Raw genomic sequence first — 25,508 nt, forward strand, 5'->3', positions numbered from 1 at the left:
TACCGTAGGTGGGCAGTACTTCCTTAGGGCTACCAACACCCCTGCAGACAGGTTTGGTACTCTCCCCTAGTGTCTTGCGGCTGGTACTCACTCACCAGTATTGTCTTGTGTATATGAAGGTAACTGAGGTGCGAGAATCCCGGGGAAGGAGGCGTGGCAGGGAGGAGGGGTACCGAGGCCCATCCTCCCGGGTCCCGGGCTCCCTGCACGCCGCACACTCACCCTCCTGCACTGCAATGTCCATCGGGCTGGCACTGGCGCTCTGCAGCAGCTCCTGGTAGGACTGGGCCGACTGGTCGAACAGCTGCACAAGGAGTGCACACGTCTTCTCGTACTCACAGCGCCCGATGGTGGACAGCTGGTCCAACTGCTGCTGGACCAGCCCTGTGTCCTCCAGGGGATCTTCCAAGCCATCTCTGCTCCCGAGGGAAGAAGGAGGCAGCTCCCTTAGTCAGGCACTGACTTCCCTAGTGCAGTAGCCTTCCCAAGGCAGCGCTGCTTCTACTGACAGAGGCTCCCGTGTCAACACGGCCTTTCTCCCAGGGAGAATGTTTAAACACCGTGAGCTCTCCTGTCCTAGCTGGCCGCAGAGTGGCCTTCCCACACTCCAACACCTGCTGTCTACCTCGGCCTCGCAGGCCCAGGCATCTCTCTCCGAGCTCCTGGCTTGTTCCTGACTACAGTATGCTCCAGGTCTGCCAGTGCACAGCCCTAATGTGAGGCCACTGCGGTCAGATGTGCTCTAGGGTCCAGACATCCTCAGATTTGGGGAGGCAGTATGATGCTCTACCACATAATGTAAAAACCTCAATGCTTTCTGTGCCACACCAAGTTCAACATTCCTGTAGCACAATGATGACTACCATGAAGTACTACTAAGTCGAATTTTTGAAAAAAGTCAGTAAATGATCTAATAATGGCTTATGTTAAGCTCTGCCATCGAGTGAATTCTGGTGCCAAGCCGACGGGGAAACTGTTCTCACACTTCAGGTTTCAAGGCTCAGGTGAGGCACTGGGGATCTGTAGCAGCTCCTGCCTTGTGGGCTGGTGCCTGGGTTTTACCACGTCCTGTGATGAGCTCTCTCTGCAGTCACCAAGTGTGACAACGCCAGCGCCAACAGCACCCCAGCATACAGCAGCTCACTGCGGTGTGCTCGCCATGTACTACACGCCATCCACTCACAGAATTCAGTCGTTCTACGGACCTTATTGGATAGGTCTGCTACTTGTATTTTACAAACGAGGGAACTGAGAAACCTGCTCACTCTCTGAGCCCCTCCCCAGTGCACCCCACTGAGAGGACAAGGCTGTCCAGGGACCTTCATGAATACTGTTTCTGAGTGACTCAGATCACAATTAAGGTTTTAACATGTAACAGATGAAATGCGCCTGACACAGTGAACTGAGCATCTGACTTTAACCAAAATTAGCCTAATTTTGCACAGGTCTTTTCTGAAAGGCCTGACATTGCTTTAGCTACATGTTTCTGGTCCAGGTAACAGGCAAGGTAGAAAGAAATGGAGTTACTGTGATGCAATCAGTCAGAGACCAGCTGCTGAGAACTGCTATGTCTTCTTCTGTAAGTACTAGAATCAAAGCTGGTAACCAGATTGTCTAATCTGTCTAATCCTGCCCATCCATTTGTTTCTTTAGGAGTTCACGCTGGCACCTAGAACTCATATACAGTTCTTCACTGTATGCTGTAGGGTTTTCCATGTCTAAAGAAAATCAGTGGTAAGGACAAACAGTACACAGGTATACTTGGTAGTCAAAGACACTGGTATGGATGCCAAAGAGGGAGACACAAACAGGATGCTAAAGAGGAAGGATTCTTTCAGACGTTATACTCTTGAGTGCTACTCTGCTGTCAAAGCAAATGAGCCAGTAACAGTGTGAGCGCCGCTACAACTCACGACAAGCCCTCTCCTAGCCAACCGGGTGTCGGACAGCAGACCGTGAGACCGTCAGTGGCGCCTCACCTCAGAATGATGTGCACGCTCTCCAGGCGGGATGTGATGTAGGCTTTGGTGACCTCGGGGGTGTACGTTTCCAGCATGTGGGGCTCTGTGGCTTTGACGTACGGCACAGAGGCTGCCAGCCGCTGCCACAGGCTTAGCAGATAGTGTACACTATTTGGGGCAAATTCCCAGTGCTAAAGGAAACCAAAAGAGCAAAAGGCACACTTTTTATTTCTGTACACATTAGTCCTATGTCCCAATACAAAGGGTAGAGGCTTTATTTGAAAAAGATGATGGAGGGCGGGGCCAGCACTGTGGTGTAACAGGTAAAGCCGCCGCCTGTAGTGCCAGCATCCCGTTCAAGACCTGGCTGCTCCACTTTCGATCCAGCTCTCTGCTGTGGCCTGGGAAAGCAGTAGAAGATGGCCCAAGGCCTTGGGCCCCTGCACCCACATGGGAGACCAGGAAGAAGCTCCTGGCTTCAGATAGGCACAGCTCCGGCCGTTGTGGCCAACTGAGGAGTGAACCAGCAGATGGAAGACCCTCCCCCCCCAGTAACTCTTTCAAATAAATAAATAAATTAAAAAAAAAAAAAAAAAAAAAAAGATGGAGCAGGCATTGTGGTGCAGCAGGTTGATAAGCCGCTGCCTGTAATGCCGCATTCCATATGGGTGCTAGTTTGAGTCCTAGCTGCTTCTGATCCAGTTCCCTGATAATGCACCTAGAAAGGCAGCGGAAGATAGGCCAAGCCCTTGGGTCCCTGCACCAACATGGGAGACCTGGAAGAAGCTCCAGCTTTGTGGCTCTGGCTTGACCCAGCCATGGCTGCTGTAGCCTTTTAGGGAGTGAACCAGTGGATGGACCATCTATCTCTGTCCCTTTCTCTTACCTCTGTCTTTCAAAAAAATAAATACTTCAAAAAAAGGGAGGGGGGTAAACCTTGATGGACTTTGTTCCACGTACGGCAAGTAGTTTAAGGTCTCTACTTTTAGTGGTACTCTGGAGACGAAGTCTCCATCGGGAAGAGCAGCTCTATGCTGCTTGCGTAACCTTACCACAGGAACGGCGGGCACAGTGGCTCGCAAACATCACTAAGGGCCGGCACTGTGGCGCAGTGTTACTCCTCTGCCTGCAGTGCTGGCTCCCATACGGGCACTGGTTCGAGTCCTAGCTGCTCCTCTTCTGATCTCGCTCTCTGCTATGGCCTGGCAGAGCAGTAGAGGATGGCCCAAGTCCTTGGGGCCCTGCACCCGTGTGAGAGACCCAGAAGAAGCTCCTGGCTCCTAACTTCAGATCGGCTCAGCTGATTACAGCCGGCTCCAGCCATTACAGCCATTTGGAGAGTGAACTGTGGATAGAAGACCTTTCTCTCTGTCTCTCCCTCTCTCTGTAACTCTAACTCTCAAACAAATAAAAACCTTTAAATAAAAATTACTGTGCATGAATACTGCCTGGGCAACTTGTCAGACCTACAGCCGCCAAGGCTCCACCCCACACCAGTGGACCAGGGATCATGTATTTCCCGTGGCGCTGCGGAGGATTCTGATGCAAGTCAGAGAGTAAGACCCCTGTCCCATACCACATGACCAAGGGGCAGGCGCGAACGCGCTCTAACTCCCCTCTCGTCCCCCACTCCAGCCCTGCCTTTTTCAGGGTGATGCCGAGGAAATTCTCTCTGCCTTAAATCTGCATATTATCCTTTTAGTTCCCATGTTCTAGCCACACCACTGCACTTTCCTAAGTGCAGATTTATGGAAAGATATAACAACGACTCCCTAGGCTTATCTCACATACAGTCACCCTTGCTGAGAAGAAGTATCTTCTTATGAACTGGAGCCGGGAGCAAGCAGAGCGCCCCGAGGCCGACACACACCTGCAGGCTGGTCACGGTGAAGTTGGCTATCAGCCGGATGACCTCGGGGTAGTTCTCCACCTTCACCAACTCTCCCAGCTGATAGTTACTCTTCAAACGGGCCAGCAGTCTGCAAAACTCATGGTAATTGTTTGGGTCTGACAAACTCTGCCAACAGCACATGAGGAAAATAAAATACAAAATGTGATTCAACATATTTCCAAGAGCGACATAAACTTGAGGTGGCGCCAGCAAGGGAGAACTCTGCTTTTTTGCTTCTGTGTGGAAGACCATGATTCTGAATGACACAGCCGTGTAGTATTTCGAAGCAATTTTACAGATGGGACGGTTTCATGTCCTGTCTCACCTGCTCCTAACACCCACCCTGTGAGGGGATCATCAGCCCTGGCCGAAGGAGTCAGAAAGCCCAGGAGGGGCCCGCTCCTTGCTTGAGGTTGCACGGGTGATTGACAGCAGAAAGAGGCACCACCTAAGACATGACTGGCTTGCTCACTTGCTTCTCATCCATCAAAGGAAACGGAATGAACTTTCCCCTCCCCTGTGTGGAGCCGATCACCAAGCACAATTGCACACTGACACTACAGCGGCAGAGCTGCGTCCAAGTCTCCTGTACGTCCGTTATGCCATCACGACTGTAACACACTCATGCTCTCTCGGTGTGTTATTTTACTGTGCACTTACGTGAAGCACTGATTTGCTAACACATCACACCAGTGTGTGTCTCCCTGTGTCTTCCTCTAGTGGCACCTGGCGCCACAGGCCCCTGGCACAGAGTAGCGGCTCTATAGTTTACTGAATGAGTAAAGGAGAGCACAAGTGGGCACTTGGTGCAGGAGTCTGATGCCACTCGGGACACCTATAGTCCACACAGTTTGAGTCCCTAGTCTGGCTTCCTGCTAATGTGCACCTGGGAGGCAGCAGATGATGACAAGTGCTTAGGTCCCTACCACCTATGTGGGCGACCTGGACTGAGTTCCAGGTTCCAGGTTTGGCCTGGCCCATCCCTGGCTATTGTAAGCATTTGGGGAGTGAATCAGCAGATGGAAGCTCTCTCTTTCAAATAAAAATAAATAAAAATCTTTATTTAAAAAGGAGGGACAGAACTGAGTGTATTTAAAAACTGCTTTTGAGATTTTTTTCTATCATCAGAGGAGTGATACCTCAAAAACAGAAGGAAGTGGCTGAATTTTGGGGACTGAAAAAAAAAAGCAAAAAGGGCAACTGAGTTTGGAATGAAAATTTGAAAAAGGAATGTCCCTTCCCACTTCAATGCAGCCCCACACACTTAGGTGAGTAGTAAACCTCAAAAAATTTAATGAAGACAAAAGAAAATTTCCCTGAGTTTAGTTTTGTTTCTTGGAGAAAAAGGCCAACTTTGTTCCTGACTTCCCGCGTCAGCGTGATGTTTTCCCACAGCACACCGACTCTGAAGCTGGAGAACTCAAGCCCCTCTTTCGGGCAAATGCTCGCAGAATAGGCCTACACACACAGGTTCCCACAAACTCTCCAAACACAGAAGTACTTGTTTGGAATCTCTGCTACGTGCAGCTTCTGGGTGGATGCCTTCTGTCATCCTAGGCACACACCAATCCTATACATACACAAATTCTCAAAAAAAGCTTACCTGTGGATTTTCCAGTATTCGCTTAACACCATCGACAAGATGAGAGAGAAACTTGGCCCTCTCTGCGTTGTTAAACAGGGACCTTCTGACTGAGGCGATCTGCACTAAGCAGGATAATACCTGGAATCAGGGCACAACACAAACACGGGATGAGGGGGTGAGGATGGCGTGGCTATTTCTGAACCAGATCTTCCCCTCCTATCATATTCTTCAGGATGTCTGAAGCAGCTTTATTAAAGGAAACAAAGAAGAGCATTAGATCCAAGTTGATAACAGCAACTAGTCAAATTCAGTTTGGAAAATTCTCGTGGGTATTACTCTGACACAGGATGTGGGAGTCCCAAATGGTATCTTAAGCACTAGGTCAAATGCCTGCTCCTGATTCTTGCTAAGCTATATACTTAAGGCTTGAAAATATCCATCAATTTACAATTTAAAACAAAGCTTCAAGCCTGTTCCCCACCCCCGCCCTGTTTTATTAAGGCTTTTGGGCTCATTAGGCTCCCTACATAGTGCTATCATGAGAGAACCAAGTCAGACCTGTGGCCTGGAAGCCAGCTTCCACCTTCCCATTCTTCCAGACACCCACATTCTCTGCCGCCCCTCCAGATCTGTCTGCCATCCTCCCCCACCCTGCTCTGCTTCCTGTGCGGCCCCTTCTCCCCTGGCTCTGGGCTGGCTTCACCCACTGTGAAACGAGGCTGCCCCTCTCTGCTCATATCAGCCAGGCGGTGGGAGGGGCAGCCTTTCCCTGAGGCTCAGCTCCAGCTCTCCTCCGAGTTTCCTGCTCCAGTCCCTGGAGGCTCACCCTGTGGGCCCAGGGGATGGGCACCACAGCCTTTGCTGGGTTCCCCTACTTCTGCCCACATCCTTACAAACGGCCCACTCAGTCTTCACTCCTCTTGACTATGCGCTCTTCACCTGTAGTCACCTTAATGATACACACGCACTGAATTCACGTTTCTGCTAAAGCAAATGACAGGAAAGTAGTCAGCTGCAGAAACACCCGCTACTTCACTGTGTCTTGTTGAATATCTGAAATACGCACCAAAAGCATTTTACAGCCTGCATGAATTTCAATTCTTTGAGGTCAGTGATGGCATTAAGGGAGAACTACACTATTCCTGGGAGATTTCAAAGGGCAAGTATGCAAATCAACCTCCCATTGGGGTTTCCATCTGTCACGCTGTAATGTGCGCCTGAGGGCTTTCCAACAACCTTCTCAGGACAGTCTTAAAGGCTCAATCAGACAATCAGGTGACGGAAGCACTGCTCTCCAGCCTGCAGTGACCTGGGGTCAGGCATGAAGACACAAGAGGATACCAGATACAAGAGGACACCAGAAGAGTTGGCCACCCACAGTGACTGCCAGCAGGCAGGACCCATCCAGACACCTTCCAGGCTCTACTGCCAGCACCTGAGGCGACACGCTGACCGGCACACAGCTAGTGACAGCCCAGTGTTCCCAGGCTTTCCTGCCATGGTTTTGCACAGCAAACGAACCGGTTCGTTCGACACTGCTACTTTCTAGAAACAAACTGGCACTGGAAATGGGGTCCTGACTCACCAGAGGTGAAAATGAAGGAGGGATGGAATGATACAGGTCAAAAAACAGCTGCAGGGTCGACGAATCCAAGAATGCTGAAACGACACCAACAAGACTTCATTGTAGCCAGCTCATTGTAGCCAGCGAGCGGGCCGGCACCCTCCTGACAGGGGACACACTAGCAGCAAGCCCTGCGATGCTCCGCCTTTCAGAATGTTTACTTCCTTGGAGAGTGACACAGCAACAGAGGCTTTTTGTTTTCCTTTTTTTTTTTTTGACAGGCAGAGTGGACAGTGAGAGAGACAGAGAGAAAAGGTCTTCCTTTTGCCGTTGGTTCACCCTCCAATGGCCGCCGCGCTGATCCGATGGCAGGAGCCAGGAGCCAGGTGCTTTTCCTGGTCTCCCATGGGGTGCAGGGCCCAAGCACCTGGGCCATCCTCCACTGCACTCCCTGGCCACAGCAGAGGGCTGGCCTGGAAGAGGGGCAACCGGGACAGAATCCGGCGCCCCAACCGGGACTAGAACCCGGTGTGCCGGCGCCGCTAGGCGGAGGACTAGCCTAGTCAGCCGCGGCGCCGGCCGCCGTTTCTTTTTTAAAAAGTATGTACTAGTATTAGCTGCTCTAAGAAACATTCTTTCAATTTTCTGGGAACTTAAGACAGTCCAATAGCTCTTTCCATCCCAGGAATTTTACATTTTTATCTTTAGACAGAAGCACAAGTTCTTCTGTTTGATTTTGTTTACCCTAAATAAATAGGTAACAAAAGTCTCTAGGCAATTAAAGCAAGATGGTAAATACACACCGGGGACTCCTCCGTCATTAGGGTCCTCCCACAGCCTCTAGCGCCCCCCGGCAGTGACCCTCGTGGGGACCAGCGCCCCACCTGATCTCCAGCTGGTGGGGATCTGCACCGTGCACAGGTCGTCTGAGGACTCGTCCGTGGACGTGCCGATGAAGTCAAAGTTCAGGCAGCTGTGAGTGAGCTTGAGCAGCTGCATGAGCAGGCCATGCTGACTCTCATCATTCAAGTTGAGATTCTTCCCCGAAGCCTGCAAAAACGACCACAGAATGAGCCCCAAGCAATCACTCCTCTTTTCCCAGCTTGCTCCCAGACTCCCAAGAAGGCGGCTAAGCTGGAAAACCAAAGTCCTCCCTGCCAACATGCTACATTCTGTCACCTGACTGCTACTAAAACACCAGGCTCCTCACTGGCCATCCCGCCATGGAGCTGGTACGTACAGACCGCCTCCTTCTACCATGTACTCTTGCCCTGCTGCAGCCAGAGTGGCCACAGGCAACCAGGAATCACGCAGGGTGTGGCTACTTCACTCGCCCGTGAGGTCCGGTGATTTCTGGACAGGGTGATGACTACATTCTGGAGGGCGTTTTGAGAAGGTTTATACGCTGCTCTACTTCCTTCTTTCCTGCTATTAGTGCTGCCATCACCACCAGCATCCAAAACCTCTCAAACCACAACTAAAACTTAGTCACCGTGGCATGGTCTCTTAACACAACTGCAGTGTGCCTGACACAATCACTGAACACTGGCCCGCAGCTACTGGGACGCTGAGACCCCAAGGCCACACCAGCGCGGCCTCAGAGCTCAGACACTGGCTTGCTAATTGCCTGTTGATAATATCACCTTTGGTTTTCTCAAAAGCTTTCCCCTAGTGGGTATAAGAGCTGTTGCCAGGCAGCCTGCCTAACCTGAGGAATGTCTTCCAGCTCTCTGCTGTGGCCTGGGAAGGCAGTGGAGGATGAACCAAGTCCTTGGGCCCCTGCACCTGCATGGGAGACCTGGAAGAAGCTCCTGGCTCCAGATTGGCTCAGCTCCGGCCACTGTGGCCATTTGGGGAGTGCATGGAAGATTCCCCTCTCTCTTTCTACTTCTCTCTTAACTCTTTGAAATAAGTAAATCTTAAACCCTGAAATTGGGGAATAATGGAAAATGGGGAAACACAAAATGCCAGAAGGCCAGGCCAGAGGCTAATGGCAGTCAGCGTCCCAAGGGGACGACACACCCAACTCCGGTCAGGAACACGGGGGACCATCGGGTGGCAGTTCTTTCTCACTTCAACTCTTATCAATAAACAAACAGAAACACTAGCTTTCCACTTCAAAACAGGTAATTTCCTTATGTGACACTGTCTACCCCTTTAGGTTATTAAATCTAAATGGATGGTAAAAACTCAAACTCCACTTTTCCTTACAGATGCTGCCTGTCTCCTGGCTGCTGTTAACTCAGCAGGGGTGGGGGTGAGCCCACTTTTGTACGTGACAGTGCAGTCTGAGCCGCTCTCAGAGCCAAGAAGCCAAACACCATAAAGTCAACACGCTGTCACCCCATCCAGAAGATTTTATGTGGCTATAAAAACCCCAAACAACAAAACCCAAACTTCATGGCAAAGTATGTTCCTTCAAGACGGGAGCATGGGATGAGGGTTCACTTATGGCTCTTCACCTAGGGGACAGATCCGACACAGGGAAAACACAACCGTGTCTCTAGCTTCGGTGCCCAAACTGGCACCGTCCCCCAGCAACTCTTAGTGGTCAGCTAGGAACTGACACCCAGCAAGTTCTCACTCGTCCTCCCAGCGTGACGGCCGCGTGCCCTGGCCCGCAAGCTCACCTGTTTCAGTAAATTGCAGGAGAGTGTGAAGATATCAAACAATGATGAGTCCCGGAAAGAAGAGGCTATTTTCCTGTGCTTGGTTAGAGGATGGGTGGTGTCTGCCTGAGGAGAAAATAATAAATCAATGCAAGTTTTGGAATTAATTGCCATAAAAAAATAAATAAAAATAACTTTTCATGTAGACTTCAAATAAACTGAAGATTTCCAATAAAAAAACACAAGTACAAAATACATTTAAAAAAATTTACTTATTTGAGAGGCGGAGTTACAGAGAGAGGGAGAGACAGAGAGAGGAGTTTGCAAGTGCTGGTTCACTCCTCAAATGGCCACGATGGCTGGAGCCAGGAGCCAGGAGCCAGGAGCTTCTTCTGGATCTCCACGTAGGAACAGGGAGCTGGACTGGAAGTGGAGCAGCTGAGACTCAAACCAGTGCCCATATGGGATGCCGGCACTGCAGGCAGAGGCTTAACTTTCTATGCTACAGCACCAGCCCCACAAAACACATTTTCAGATCTCAGTTACTAAGGCCGGTGCTGTGGCACAAAAGGTTAAGCCCCCGTCTGCAGCGCTGGCATCTCATGTGGATGCTGTTTGAGTTTCAGCTGCTCCAATTCTGATCCAGTTCCCTGCTAATGCACCTGGGAAAGCAGAGTAAGATGGCCCAAGTGCTTGGGCCCCTGCATTCATGTGGGAAACCCGGAAGAATCTCCTGGCCCCTGGCTTCAGCCTGGCTCAGCCCCAGCCATTGCTGCCATTTGGAGAGTGAATGAGCGGATGGAAGACCTCTCTCTCTCCTTCTCTGTAACTCCTTCAAATAAATAAACAAATCTAAAAGAACAGCAGAGTTATTGCTAAAGTGAATCTGACGAGAGACGCAGAGCAGGTCCACTGCTCACAGGTAAGCAGCGCATCCCTCCTCTGTGGCTCACATCAGGAAGACAGGAGACGGGCTGTTTCCTCTCTCCTCTCCGAGGTACAACTTCTTAATGGTAATTATGTAATTACTGCCAGACACTGCTAACAATGAGTGTCATGTCACACTGAGGCTTAGCCTTAGAAACAGCAAGTAGTAAGGCTTCAGTTTTGGCAAACAAGCCATCCAGGGTTGAAGCTACTGCAGCATTTACAAAAACAGTCATCAGCTAACAGCCATGAGCTTCAGGTAAATGAGCTACAGGCTGTACCTCCGCGGCGAGAACTCACTTTAACTGGCTGGACTGGTCTCTCACTCCTGGACTGCGGTTAAGGACTAAATCGTTTACTACTTTGGTATGCCTCTAATGTACACAGTAGGCACTCAATAAGTGGCATCAAAGAATCCCAAGGTTACTAAGGGTGTTTCTGATCTAACCACCTGTTGACAGCATCCATCTCTTCTACTGATGGACTGGCTTATTCACAAGGGGGCTCATTTTGCTCTATCCACACTCACAAGTAACACAGCCAGATTTCTGTCGAAAAAGGTCTTCCTTGATTTTATTTCTAAGTTCAGAGAGGAATGGTGACAGAAATATACTCATATTGACATCTGACAACCAAAAATGCAATGGTGCGTTAAAGTTATTTAGAGGTCCAAAAAGAGTCCCTCAACTCCAGCCTCAGTGTAACTGTTACCACACGAAGGTTCTGCTGGACTACACAGCACTTACACCACATCCTGTTAATAAAGCTTCTGCTAGATTATACAATGTACTATATACCTGAATAATCTGTTACACTGAACATAATACGGTGGATAATTACATGGTAGGTAATTAAGACAGATCTGCATCGTTTTCTTAAGGAAGACACAGATGTCTTTTGTGAGGCAGAGACTGTAAGCCCACACCGCCCGTGCTTGGTCAGCGCTTGCCTCCATGACAAAGGTGACAGTGGTCACACAGGACGCCAGCTGTTAACACTGCAGACTCCGCAGCAGGACACCTCTGCTTGCCCTCTGTGATACCTCAGGTGGCAAGCTTATGTAACCTTTAAATGCCTCAGTTTCCTTTCCCAGACAAAGGGACAACCACGGTACCCACATCACAGCGGGCTGTGAGAACAAAATCAGTTCACGTACGTGCCGCGCTCAGAACAGGGCTGCCACGCAGCAACGCCGCTGCCGTGTTAGCGTCACTGCTTTGGGGACTACTGATCACAGCGGAAACTACAGGGGGTTCGGAACACAGCCTGCAAGCCAGGACTGCCCACTCAGAGTCAACACGTCCCACAGTTCAGAAAATGTCTGCGTAGCTGAGACAGCAGCCACAGCACTTCTCACGGCGTTAATGTGCTGACAAGGGTGGGATGCTGCCACTAGTATTAGTACTGGCCTGTTCAATAATTAGCAGAATTTTAGCTAGATACAAAAGTAAATCACTGAAAAATGTAACAGCCAGCAGGGGGCGGGGAAGCCAGCGGTGTTTCCTCTGTAGTACTCTGTGACAGCAAAGATCAGCCACGAAATTGACTGGTATCTACAGCAGAACATCTCTTGCACTCTGCAGAGATTACTGACACCATTTTTTAACAGCAGCACAGGACGATGGATTTTTAAATGATTCTAGAACTCATTAATATACACAGGGCTAGACGACACACAAATGACACTGGTTCATTTGATCTCGTTTTCGGATGCACTCTCCATCAGCAAGACAGTATTTCACGGTCGTTCTGACTAATGAGCACTGCTCTCATCTAAAACAAACACGAAAGCTACCAAACACCCTGAAGAGAAAGACAGACCAGGACAGTCAGGTAGGTTGTACCTACAGAGGAAAACCCATGGAGCTCGTTTGTTTCAAAAGGGCATTGACACTTACCGCAAAAGCACACAACTGCCAAGCAAGGTCATCCCACACACAGCAGAAAACACCAATACTAAGAAAAAATATGTCACTTACTTCAACGAGGAAGGCTGTAGCACTTACTTGATTAATTTCATTGGTTAGCTGAGATAAAATTGTGACGCCGATGATGCAGTACTCAACACTATCCTGGTAATAAAATGTAGGGCAGAGAACTGGTATGGGTATTTGACTTGGCATCTGAAATGCACACATACGCTTGAATGGCAGATTCCTGTGTCACCAATAAAGCTGCCTAGACAAGGCAGCAAGGAATTATAAAGCTGTTGCTTCACAGGATATAAAAGCTAACTGCCATAAAGGAACACTGTTAAATCTGCCTTCACTGAACAATTCAAACTTTCGTATTTCAAAAATTCCCCTAAGCATCAGAGCCTACATATCGTAAAAAGATAAACTGCAGATCAGTTCTAAGGTAAGTGATGAATGAGTAACCCAGCTTACAAAGAAACTGTATAAGAATAAGAAAAAGGCAAAGAATCCGAGAAAAAACGAACATAAGATGTAAACAGATGATAGGGCTGGCACTGTGCTGCCGTGGCAAAAGCTGCTGCCTTCAACGACAGCACCCCAGTAAGCGCTGGTCTGAGTCTTGGCCGCTCCACTTCTGAACCAGCTGCCCAGTGATGTACCTGGGAAAGCAGCGGAGGACGGCCCAGTGCTTGGGCCTTGGCCATTCATGTGGGAGCCTGAATGGGAGTTCCAGGCTCCCGACTTAGAGCTGGCCCGGCCCTGGCCATTGTGGCCAACTGGGGAGTGAACCAGCAGATGGAAGATCCCTCCCTCCCTCTCTCTGTTTAACTCTACCTTTCAAGTAAGTAAATAAATCTTTGAAATTAAAAAAAAAAAAAGATTTTAATAAATAGATGGGGCAGACGTTTGGCACAGCAGTTCAGACCCTGCTTGGGACGCCTGCATTCCATCTCGGAGTCTCTGGCTGGAGCCCTGGCTCCGCTCCTGATCCCAGCTGCCTGTTAATTCACACCTGCCGGAGGCGGCAGGTGACAGCTTAAGTACTTGGGTTCCTGTCTCTCATGGACTGGGCTCCGGACTCATGGCTACGGCCTGGCCCAGTCCTGGCTGTTGTGGAAAGTTAATGGGCCAAAGATCTCTCTTTGTACCTTTCAAATCAAAATATAAATAAATAATTTAAAAAATTAACGGTGAAAATAGGAAGTTCACAGAAAAATGTAAACAGTGAAATAAAATGAAAATTTGTCCAGTTTCACTCATAAACTAAACAGTGAGATACTAATTCTTCACCTATTAAATCGGACAAATAAAAAATTTTGCAAAGTAAGTACCCTAACAAAGGGTTGGCAGAAGTATAATTAGGTGTAACTTTTTTGAGGCGGATTTGGAAATATGCTTGAAAGGAAAAATATATACATCCCTTTGATTGACCAAGTCCAGGTTCAGGCCAGGAAGTCACTCCACAAACATGCAAGAATTTCTATGCAAGTACCTCCTTAACAGCCAGAAATTGGAAACAAACTCAATGTCCATCTACAAGAAGTTAGTTAATTGTGTTATTTTAGCTGGGAATAGTATGTGCGCCTTCAACAGAATGAGGCAGGGTTTGCTTGTGGTAACACGTAGACACTGCCAAGACATGTTAAGAGTTAAAAAAAAAAAAAAAAAAAAAAACCATAGAAAAGAACATACCAAATAATTCCATTTTGTGCAGTTTCTATGCCTATGCTGCTGTGTCACACCTTTACATCCAATACAGACATCGTACCTGTAAAAACCTCGTGACGTCCGTGATGGCGTTTCTGAAGACATAGTCATCCTTCTGACAGTCAAACCAGCCCAGCTTTGTGATTCTGGCGTATAACTGGATGAGCGCTTGTGTCACGAAAGTAGCCAACTTTGGCCGGGTGGCAAGGTAGTTGAGCACATAGTTCCCTACGAAAGAGAAACGATCCCTGGAGTGCAGCGCTCCACAACGAAGGGTGGCGGAGAGGAGGCAGGCTCAGACAGTACACCCTGAAGCCTTCCTCATTCTTCATGCTACAACAAACAGGGCCTCGGCAGAAACCCAGACTAGATATTCCGCATGCTTTGCTTAAATTTAAGCATGTTATCAGGCAAACTCATAAACTTAACTTCTAACACACCACTAAGCAGACTGAATTGTTCTCAAGACAGACGGGAAATCCTGTACTTACGAATATCTATGCGTTGCTCCAGTGGCAGGGGGTTGTTTGTGCGCGACACAAGCTTCGTCAGGCATGTAGCTGCCAATAACTGGGAGTAAGACGACTGCGAAGAGAGGGGGAAAAGACTTCAACTTGCATCGTCACAAGGTTTGTCACTGCACGTTCCCAAGTAAAGGGAACCTGTCTTACTTTATTCAGTCTTTCAGGTGCTAGAGGGTCTACCACTCTGGGGAAGAATGAGTCCCCGCTAGCACAGGGCTCAGCTGACTGCAATGCTGGACGAGGGGCGAGTGAACAGCCTGCTGGACCTAATCCAACATGGACACCAGCTTCCCTGAAAACAGACACTAGAGGGCACCTTTCAGAAAGCTCCCACAAGCCAAGAACTCTCCACCTCAACACCCCATTATCGTGATGTCTCAAAAGGACTACAGCATGGCATTAGAAGGAAGAAACAGAACTCTGAGGAAACCCCACAATGCTATCTACTTAACCCCCAAATTCTCTATCAGCACAGCCATAGCTTTTGGGATAGCAGATGAGTTGTGTGTTTTTTTTTTTTTTTTTTTTTTTACAGGCCGAGTGGACAGTGAGAAAGAGACAGAGAGAAAGGTCTTCCTTTTGCCGTTGGTTCACCCTCCAAGGGCCGCCGCGGCCGGTGCATTGCGCTGATCCGATGGCAGGAGCCAGGTACTTATCCTGGTCTCCCATGGGGTGCAGGGCCCAAGTATTTGGGCCATCCTCCACTGCCTTCCCAGGCCACAGCAGAGAGCTGGACTGGAAGAGGGGCAACTGGGACAGAATCCGGCGCCCCGACCGGGACTAGAACCCGGTGTGCCGGCGCTGCAAGGCAGAGGATTAGCCTAGTGAGCCGCGGCGCCGGCCAGCAGATGAGTTTTAAAGTAAACTTTGAAAAGATATTTGTTGAGAAAGAAAACTTATGTCCTAAGCACCAGAGTAGCATTATCACATTTTCAAATGTGATTTTTAATGAATTTTCACTTTATGAAGAATTAAAGCATTCCATCTGGTCATAGGATATAAGAATCATGTGACAACATTAATTACATAATGTCACACAACAGAAACAGAATGAGAAGTAGTAACTAACTTAATCCAGGGTCCAAGATAATTTTTCATGAAACTAAAGGTCCTTAAGATAGGAGGCTATTCATTTATTTAAAAAAATTAATTATGGAAAAACACCAAGTCTTTGACAACATGGTTTTTATTCAACATACCTGAACATGACTTAGACTGATTAATGCAGGCATGTGAAACCATGACTAAGAGACTGTTCTAATCGTAATACATAATATATAACTGTATAATGAATATATGTTCTTAGATATAATGCAATAAATCTAACAAGTCATTAAGAAGTCAACAGAGATTAAAAAGGCAGAAACCACTCTGGTTTCAGCATTGTCCCAGTTCTGTGTTCTTTAACTTGTCAAGAGTCAACAGGCAGGAGTTGGAGCTGACAGTGTCAAACTCTGCACTGTGGTGGGGGTGGACTGGAGAGCTTTAGGCCGATCATTCCCAACACCGAGTGATTTAAAAGAAGTATACGAAGTAGTACTAGTATTGTACAACTTACAACAGACTACTACATAATCTATCACTTTGCAATCTTCAGATATTTGGAAAAAAGAATTCGATCTTTAGCTATTAAAGGATAATTCTAACTAACTCTTTGTCGCATAAACACAATTGTGACACTAATGAAAACTCAAAAATGAAAGTCAGAAGTCTATCCTCCTCAACAATTTTTTTCACGATTTACTTATTTAAAAGGCAGAGTTACAGAGAGGGAGAGACAGAGACTGACATCTTCCATCTTTTGGTTCACTCCCCAAATGGCTGCAACAGCCAGAGGTGGGCCAGGCTGAAGCCAGGAGCCAGGAGCTTCACTGGGGTCTCCCAGGTAGGTGCAGGGGCCCACATATTTGGGCCACCCTCCACTGCTTTCCCAGGAGCACTAGCAGGGAGCTGGATCAGAAGTGGGACAGCCGGGACTTCAATCAGTGCCCACACAGCATCACGGGGCAGAGGCTTAGCTGGCTGTGCCACAATGCTGGCCCTACTCCCTCAACAAATTAAATGCTTTTATTTGTCCACATCTCCTTCCAGTCCAAAGGATAGTTTTTTGGAAATGCTGTGTTATTACCCGGCTCTTAAGGGATAAACCTCTGTTCAGGACACAGCACTATACCATCACTTCCACTTTCTTTTTTCTTTTCTTTTCTTTTTTTTTTTTTTAAGATTTATTTATTTATTTGAAAGTCAGAGTTGCACAGAGAGAGAGAGGCACAGAGAGCAAGAGAGAGGTCTTCCATCCACTGGTTCACTCCCCAATTGGCTGCAATGGCCAGAGCTGCACTGATCCGAAGCCAGGAGCCAGGAGCCAGGAGCTTCCTCCAGGTCTCCCACATGGGTGCAGGGACCCAAGCATTTGGGCCATCTTCCACTGCCTTCCCAGACCATAGCAGAGAGCTGCAATGGAAGTGGAGCAGCCGGGACACAAACCAGCATCCATATGGGATGCCGGCACTGCAGGCAGCGGCTTCCCTGGCTATGCCACAGCGGTGGCCCCATCACATTTGAGACGTCCACTTTCATCTCCACCCCGCCAACAAGAGCGACAGTGAGGCCTACTGGCTGCACAGGGCACACAGGCCAAGGTGCCTGTGTGAGCACGAGGGAAAAGGAGGACTGCACCTGACCGCATGCCCTGTCACAGAGGTCAGTGCTGCCCACCGCAGGCCTGGCTCTGACGCCCTTTCAGGACTTCCCCTCCATTCTGCCGAAAATAGTCACTTCATCAAGTTATGTCTCAATCAAGCATCATTTTGATCACTGCCATGCCATTTCTAAGCTGGCAGGGGGTTGAATTCCATTTAAAACCTACAGCTTCCTGTCAGTCATTTTTCCTAGACTCACTGTAAGGTACAGAGGAGGAAGACACAGAGAAAACTGAGGGCCTTGTAGGGTGACAAGGACTCAGGACCAGAAGGAGATCACTTCTACCCAGCCCTGCCCTCCTGTAATAAACAGGAGGGGGCAGGGCTGGTGCTGTGGGGCAGTGGGCTAAGCCTCCACTTCCGGAACCAGCATCCCACATGGGCACCAATACATGACCCAGCTACTGCTCTTCCGATCCAGCTCCCTGGGAAAGCAGTGGAAGATGGCCCAAGTGCTTGGCCTCTGTAGCTGTATGGGAGACCAGGAAGAAGTTCCTGACTCCTGGCTCCAGATCTGCCCAGCTCCAGCCGTTGCAGCCAATTGGGGAGTGAACCAGCAGATGGAAAACCTTTCTCTCTGTCTCTCCCTTTCTCCGTCTGTAACTCTGCCTCTCAAATAAATAAAACAAAACAGGAGGTGGCACTTACGCATCAAAACGGAAAGCGAAGGGCAGTGCTATGGACAGCAGGTTAAGCCCCTGCCTGTGACATGGGCATCCCTTACCAGAGCACCAGTTCCAGTCCTGGCTGTTCCACTACAGAACCAGATCCCTGCTGGGAAGGCAGCAGAGGGTGGCCCAAGTGCTTGGGGCCCCTGTACTCACGCGGGAGACCTGGAGGAAGCACTTGGCTTCATCTCTTGGCCGCTGAGGCCATTTGGGGATTAAGCCTGTGGATACAAGACAGATCTCTCGCTCTCGCTCTCCTTCTCTGCCTTTCAAATGAATAAAATAAATCTTAAAAAAAAAAAAAAAAAAAAAAACAGAAAATGAGTCCCAGAAGTTTGTTTCAAGATGGGAAACAACAGGACAGAAACGAACAGTCAAATATCTTTTCCTGGTGGGGTCTTTGGCCTTTCTCACCAACCGGGCAAGTATGGCACTTTGTAAAAGTAAATGAAGAAGGCAGGGCCACCTAGAGAGTCAGGGAGCAGGAGCTCCCCCGCTCCACCCCTAGCCTGAGAGCCAGAGCAGCCTGCTACACTGCCCTCTTCCCTTCAGGGTGTTTCAAACCTCACGTACACTTCCTCTCTCAAGGAGGAGCTGGCACTTGCTCAGGCAGTCGGGGCTGTTGGTGAACTCCACCAAGGCTTTCTCCGCCTGCAGGCGAGTGGTTGTGTCTGTTGTCTCATACAGCTGTTTGCACAGGTTTTCTAGTTGGGCCAGGCTCTGGAAGAGATCAGTGGAGAAAGAAATCAGTCCAGTCTGCTATATCCACAAGGAAGTGCGCTCGAAATCACTGGGAAGAAATAAATAATAATCAGTGAGCAGAGAGCTGTTCCTGATCCTGAGGACAACCGGGGGGACCGTGATCTAGTAATAACCATGCCAGCTCAAGACAAAGTGACCGCCTTAAAACACGCACACACGCATTCTATCAATCACAAATGGTATTTCCCCCCATGCAAATACCCATCCCGCTACGCTTTTTGAAAAGGCTTCCAAACACTCAAAACTTAATTGTTCTGCCATTAATTTAAAAAATACAAATACGCTGCCGCTACGACTAAGCACATGACCTCCATGTAGTTTAAACACTCGCCCCTTGAGGAGCTGCTATGAGATCCCACTAAGTGTGTGCCTTCAGACGGTGGCCAGCCTCCGTGAGCAAACCTGAGAGCGGCACAGAAGAGATCTTACCCACCTGCAGCCCCGGGTCCCTCATGCTGAAGTCCAGCAGGCACGCTGCTCCTGCTGCACTTTAAACTGGCTCCGGTTCCAAATTCAAAATGGAAGGGTCAAAATAAAGTCAACCCTAGCATATGCTCACCCACAGATAAGACAAGGGACACGCCCCCAAACAAACCCTGCTCTACAAATCTCAAACTGGCTCCAGCAAGGCAGGGAGGGTGTGGGGGGGTGTGTGCTTTGGTCAACGCCCCACAGGGATTCACATCTACTTCCACTTAGCGTGATGTTGATAAAGGCAAAGTGGAAAGGCACTAGTTACAAACACACTCTTCACCTCCCGGAGAAGAAACTCAGCATCTGTTAGCCTTGAGTGGTTTGGACTTTAGGAAGATGTCTGAGGCCACTGTCACCAGCAGTAAGCAAGAGCTGGTTTCGTTTGAGGAGTTCCCCCTTCAGAAACGACCATGCTTACAAGAGCGAATGTAGTAACAACAGTTAAACAAACCAAGCTGTGTAAACTGCCTAAAACATATTATACTGCTAGTCTGTCCAAGGCTTCTCACCATCACTTTAATTCATATGCTTAACTTTATAAATCACAGCTTTCCCACTGACCAGGAAAGCCCTCAGGGCAATCCCTATTTTATTCAACCGGATTAGTAAGTTTCCAAGATTCACCCAAAGCAAACAAGGAAGACAAATACTGACAGTCTGGATCATCAGTCTCACTTCAGAGAGCTCCCACTCCCCCAAACAACCCTTATCCTCAAAACAGAACACAGAGCTCTTGGAGTCACCCCGGACTCTGTAAAACTAGGCTTACTATGTGCGACTTCTTCCCTGACCCCAGGGCTCTGCCGGAACACCTTCATTCAAAAGCACAGAGAACGCTGCAGAGGCAACGTCCGATCTCAAGCAGGGAGGCAGCGCTGGGCGTTTCACGTGGCACGTGAACACCAGCACACCTCCGAGCCAGGCTTGTGAAGGTCACTTCGATGCTTGCGTGTACTGGCTCCAGACTACTGACAATGTCATCAGTCTGACTCTGAATCCCTACATCTACTGCGCAAGTTTGCGCTTCACTCACTCCCATAAAACGACACGCGTAAGAGAAAAGGTGATACAGACGACATCAACAGAAGGCCATGGCGATAAAACGTTAGGGTGAGCCTGGTTATGAGGTGCTGGGCCAACAGCCACCTCACAGCCTCCACAGCCAACACCCCACGCACACTCCCTGAGGAGGCGGCTGCTCAGGGCGTGAGGATGCTCAGTACTGCCTCATCAGTCAGTGGGTGCGGCGGCTCCCCCACCGTGCGACTCCTGTGTTATGTTTATTACAGCAAAGCTGCTCACTCCACGAGGGCTAAGCACCTGCTAGGTCAGGCTATGGTGGCTTCTGCTGTGTTCTGATTTGCTTTAATTCAGCAGACAAACACACTGCAGGGTAAGTCTGGAATGAGTTCTCAACTCAGGAAACAAGACTTCAAAAATAAAACAAGTAATGTGACCATTTACACAACAGTTTGGAGAACTACAGCTCTAATTCTCTATTTTCAGAACAAATGGGAAACAATTTTGTTTCTCAAACAATTAGTGGAAGCATCTAAGAAACACAGGTGAACAGTGATTCTATTTGAGTTGCCAAGACTGCCATGGAAGGGTGAAGGAATGAAAGGTGACATTCACGCTCTTTGGGTTCCTACGGCCTCCAAAGCAAACCTAATGTTAGTCAGATCATTAAACTTCCTTTTTGGGGGCTGGGTAGAGAACCAACATAAAACAATCTACCTGGGCTAACGCTGTGGCGCAGCGTGTTAAAGTCCTGGCCTGGGGGCCGGCACCGTGGCTCACTTGGTTAATCCTCTGTCTGCAGCCCCGACATCCCATATGGGCCCAGGGTTCTAGTCCTGTTTGCTCCTCTTCCAGTCCAGCTCTCTGCTGTGGCCCGGGAGGGCAGGGGAGGATGGCCCAGTGCTTGGGTCCCTGTACCCACGTGGGAGACCGGGAAGAGGTACCTGGCTCCTGGCTTCAGATTGGTGTAGCTCTGGCCATTGCGGTCATTTGGGGGATGAACCAACGGAAGGAAGACCTTTCTCTCTCTCTGTCTAACTCTGTCAGTCCCCCCCCCCCCCCCCAAAAAAAAGTCCTGGCCTGAAGCGCCGATATGGGCACAGGTTCTAGTCCCGGCTGCTCCTCTTCTGATCTAGCTCTCTGCTATGACCTGGGAAAGCAGAAGATGGCTCAAGTCCTTGGGCCCCTGCACCTGCGTGGGAGACCCGGAGGAAGCTCCTGGCTCCTGGCTTCAGATCTGCTTAGCTCCAGCCGTTGTGGCCAACTGGAGAGTGAACCAGTGGATGGAAGACCCCTCTCTCTCTGTCTCTACCTCTCTCTGTAACTTTTTCAAATAAATAAAATAAATCTAAAAAGAAAATCTACCTTACAATTATCTGAGTAGCTATTAAGGCTACTACACATTCGGGGTGGCACAACACGCCAGTGTTCTCTGCGCCTCTGCATGTAACACCATTGTTCGACCTTTCCTACCCTGCAGCTCTTCTTAAGGACACCTCTTCTGTGATGCCACTTTGTTCACAGAAAAGTCTCCAGGAACAAAGTCTATTTTCTGTTACAGAGACTGTCAAGCCTATACAACTCATAGAAAAACTTCCATCTGTTTCCACTATAACAGAAAAGCACATTTATAAAACTGGAAGGTGGGGGTGGCTTAGTGGGTTAAGCCTCTGCTTGCAGTGCTGGCATCCCATATCCGTGTCGGTTCACGTCCCAGCCGCTCCACTTCTGATCCAGCCCCCTGCTAATGGCCTGGGAAAGCAGCAGAGGGTGGCCCAAGTGCTTGGGCTCCTGCACCCACATGGGAGACCCAGAGGAGGCTCCTGACTTCATCAGCCCAGCTCTGGCTGTTGCAGCCATTTACAGAGCGAACCAGCAGATGGAACATCCCTCTCTGTAACTCTGCCTCTCAAGTAAATAAATCTTTAAAAAACAAAACAAAATAAAAAACTGGAAGGCAACCTTCAAAGTATTGCTTTAGTACAAAGACTTGACCAAGTAATCCCCAAATCTAGAACTAGATGCACTTCCCCAACAATGGCCCTAGTGATGGTATTAACATTTAGTAGCAACATTATGGTATAGTCTTTTTGACTTTAACAGAGAAAACATAACTTGGTTACTCTCATTTCAATATAAGGTGCCAACTGCAGAGACCACAGCCCTCAGCATATACTACCTTACCGGGAGAGCTGCCTCTGGGTAACGGGGTCATAAACACTGTCTCTGTACATGAGATGTTATATTTCTCAAAGCAGAACATCTTGGAACTCATTTAGTTTGTGTAATATTTCTTTTTAAATAGCCCAACAGTGCAGCTATTCCATGGAGTACGTCAGGAACAGGTTTAAGGATTCCTTGTGGGTACCAAAGTCCCTCACACATGGGTGGAGTAGTACTTACATGTAACTTCCACGTTAAATCATCTCGAGACTGTTCCTAATACCCACGTACACCGTCTGGACAAGACGACACACATTCAGCACAACTTCGCCCGGAATGCCCCCTCCACAGAGGGCTGACGGCGCGTACCGTGCCTGCACAGGGCCTACACCTGCTTGGGGTTTCCGAGCAGGACGAGGACGCCTGTCCTCAGGAAGCACATGGTGACACTCTGGGAACCCCTTGACGACTGACGGGCTCTACACAGCACACACTAACCAGCCGCCAACTGCCCGCCGGAGACCAGGAGCCACCATAGTCTTACCACCAAGTGCAAGTGCAATACTAACTTCAAATGAAGAATACAGAATAGATTCACCAACTCAGCAGCTGAACTTCTCTAATCAGGACACCTCAACAGGAAAATAACTGCTCTCAACCTGTGCACAAACCCTATCAAGTTAAATCCCCTTAGCTGGGATTTTCCTCTCTCCCATCCCCCACTTTTTATCAATTTTTAAATTTACTTTTTGACAGAACTTTTTAAAAACCAATTTATTTATTTATTTGAAAGTCAGGGTTACAGAGAGAGAGAGGTCATCCACTTGCTGGTTCACTTCCCAGTGGTGTGGCTGCAATGGCCAGGGCTGAGCCAGACTAAAGCCAGGAGCCAGAAACCTCAAATGATCTCCCATGTGGGTGCAGGGGCCCAAGCACTTGAGCCATTTTGTGTTGCTTCTCCTAGGCCATTAGTAGGGAGCTGGATAGGAAGTGGAGAAGTTAGGACACGAACCGGAATCACAGACAGCGGCTTTATCCACTATGCCACAATAGTGGCCACAAGAGGACATATTTTTAATACACATTATAGTCAAAGACTTAATGGCTTCACTAAATAAAGAGTTCAACAAGCAAACACAGAAAGGTATAGTCCTGCAGGCAAACACACAAGGGCGATAAACAATGATCAAATGAAAGGATGTTCAACTTCCCTTACTCAAAGTAAACTTAAAAATAATCACAAAATCATTAATACTACACTAGTATTCATGTATAATTCCATCAATTTGTTTGACAAATATTTAAAGAAGTTTGGGGACCAGTGCTGTCACATAGTGGGTTAAGCTTGCAGAGCTCGCAGCCCGTATGGGCACAGGCTGGAGTCCCGGATGCTCCACTTCCGATCCAGCTCTCTGCTAATGGGCCTGGGAAAACAATGGAAGATGCCCTAAGTCCTGGGGCCCCTGGACCCATGGGAGAACTGGGTCCTGGCTTTGGTCTGTCCAGCCCTGGCTGTTGCAGCCATTTGTGGAGTGAATCAGCAGATGGAAGATTTCGCTCTCTCTGCCTCTCCTTCTCTGTAACTCTTTCAGATAAATAATTTTAAAAAAAAGAGTTTGATAAGCTGGCGCTGCAGCTCACTTGGCTAATCCTCCGCCTGCGGTGCCAGCACCCCGGGATTCTAGTCCCGCTCGGGGCGCCAGATTCTGTCCTGGCTGCTCCTCTTCCAGTCCAGCTCTCTGCTGTGGCCTGGGAAGGCAGTGGAGGATGGCCCAGGTGCTTGGGCCCTGCACCTACATGGGAGACCAGGAGGAAGCACCTGGCTCCTGGCTTTGGATCGGTGCAGCAGTCATTTGGGGGGGGGGGTGAACCAACGGAAAGGAAGACCTTTCTCTCTCTCTCTCACTGTCTAACTCTGCCTGTCAAAAAAAAAAGTTTGATAAAAATACTGTATTTGCAGCAAAACTGATACACATGACATGGGCAATTCTTCCTTTTTTAAAAAAATTTACCTCTAACATATGAGGGAGAATGTGGTATCTGTCTGTGTCTGGTCATATCACAACATCATGTCCTCCATCCATCCACTCTGCTGCAAATGCCAGGCTCTCATTCTTTTTTTTGGCTGATTAGTATTCTATCCTGGCTCCATTCACCTGCTGATGGACACCTAGGCTGATTCCACAGCTTGGCTATGAGCAGTGCTGCTGGGAGCATGGTGGAGCAGGTCACCTCTGACACATGTGGTCGTGTCTCTCAGGAATCTAGGAAGCACTGTGCTAAGTGAACTAAAAGATGCACACTGACCTTGTCAGAAAGCAAACCATTTTAAAGGTTGAGAAGGTTAATAAAACCAACATGAATTACATTTTTAAATCTATTCAACAAGGCATTTTTAAAATATTTATTTATTTGAAACTCAGAGTTACTCAGAGGGACAGAGACAGAGAGTTAGTTAGTTCCATCCACTGGTTCACTCCCCAGATGGCCGCAATGGTCAGAGCGCACCTGTCTGAAACCAGGAGCCAGGAGCTTCCCCCAAGCCTCTCATGCGGGTGCAGGGACCCAAGGACTTGGGTCATCTTCTGCCTTCCCAGGCCACAGCAGTGAGCTGGATCAGAAATAGAGCAGCTGGGGCTCTAACCGGCGTCCACACAGGATGCCGGCACTGCAGGTGGCGGCTTAACCTGCTACTGCCACAGTGCTGGCCCCAACAATGCATTTTTATTGTCAAGAGGTTATCTAATTATTATAGATCATTTTTAAAAAATCTTTAGGTTAAAAAGCAACCGGCAGGGTATATTATCATTTGTGATCTCTTAGTAAATGTACAAAAAGAGAATCAGGATGAACACAAATCAAACTTAATTATCTCTGAGAGGTGAGACTACAAGAGACTTCCAGTTTCTATTTTATACTCTCATGTTTCTGTAATTGCTAATTTTTTTTTTTTTACCACAACCATGTTACTCTCTAGTAACATGGAAAAAAACCCTAACTATAGAGATAAATGAAAAAAAAAATTTTTTTTTTTT

At 48.5% G+C, this 25,508-nt stretch overlaps 1 protein-coding gene across 5 annotated transcripts in view; it reads right to left on the bottom strand.

Annotated features, from left to right (window-relative positions):
* Positions 1 to 25,508, bottom strand: part of XPO7 (exportin 7) — a 96,084-nt gene that overhangs the window by 20,211 nt on the left and 50,365 nt on the right. Inside the window, exons 1-12 of one of the 5 annotated variants that reach the window (XM_002722420.6) lie at positions 19,250 to 19,330; positions 18,628 to 18,774; positions 14,652 to 14,745; positions 14,222 to 14,388; positions 12,544 to 12,609; positions 9,632 to 9,736; positions 7,886 to 8,051; positions 7,023 to 7,096; positions 5,456 to 5,575; positions 3,832 to 3,978; positions 1,980 to 2,152; positions 223 to 416 (exon numbers count right to left, since the gene is read on the bottom strand). In XM_002722420.6, the coding sequence (XP_002722466.3) occupies positions 223 to 416; positions 1,980 to 2,152; positions 3,832 to 3,978; positions 5,456 to 5,575; positions 7,023 to 7,096; positions 7,886 to 8,051; positions 9,632 to 9,736; positions 12,544 to 12,609; positions 14,222 to 14,388; positions 14,652 to 14,745; positions 18,628 to 18,774; positions 19,250 to 19,270 (1,474 nt within the window). In that variant the 5' untranslated portion in view covers positions 19,271 to 19,330. Of the gene's footprint in view, positions 1 to 222; positions 417 to 1,979; positions 2,153 to 3,831; positions 3,979 to 5,455; positions 5,576 to 7,022; positions 7,097 to 7,885; positions 8,052 to 9,631; positions 9,737 to 12,516; positions 12,610 to 14,221; positions 14,389 to 14,651; positions 14,746 to 18,627; positions 18,775 to 19,249; positions 19,331 to 25,508 lie in introns of those variants that run through there. The other 4 variants (XM_017338325.4, XM_070047332.2, XM_070047331.2 and 1 more) reach the window with 4 other exon arrangements.

This window comes from Oryctolagus cuniculus, chromosome 8, assembly GCF_051225735.1.
Source record: "Oryctolagus cuniculus isolate XC-2025 breed Fujian yellow rabbit chromosome 8, ASM5122573v1, whole genome shotgun sequence".
Classification (NCBI taxonomy): Eukaryota; Metazoa; Chordata; class Mammalia; order Lagomorpha; family Leporidae; genus Oryctolagus; species Oryctolagus cuniculus.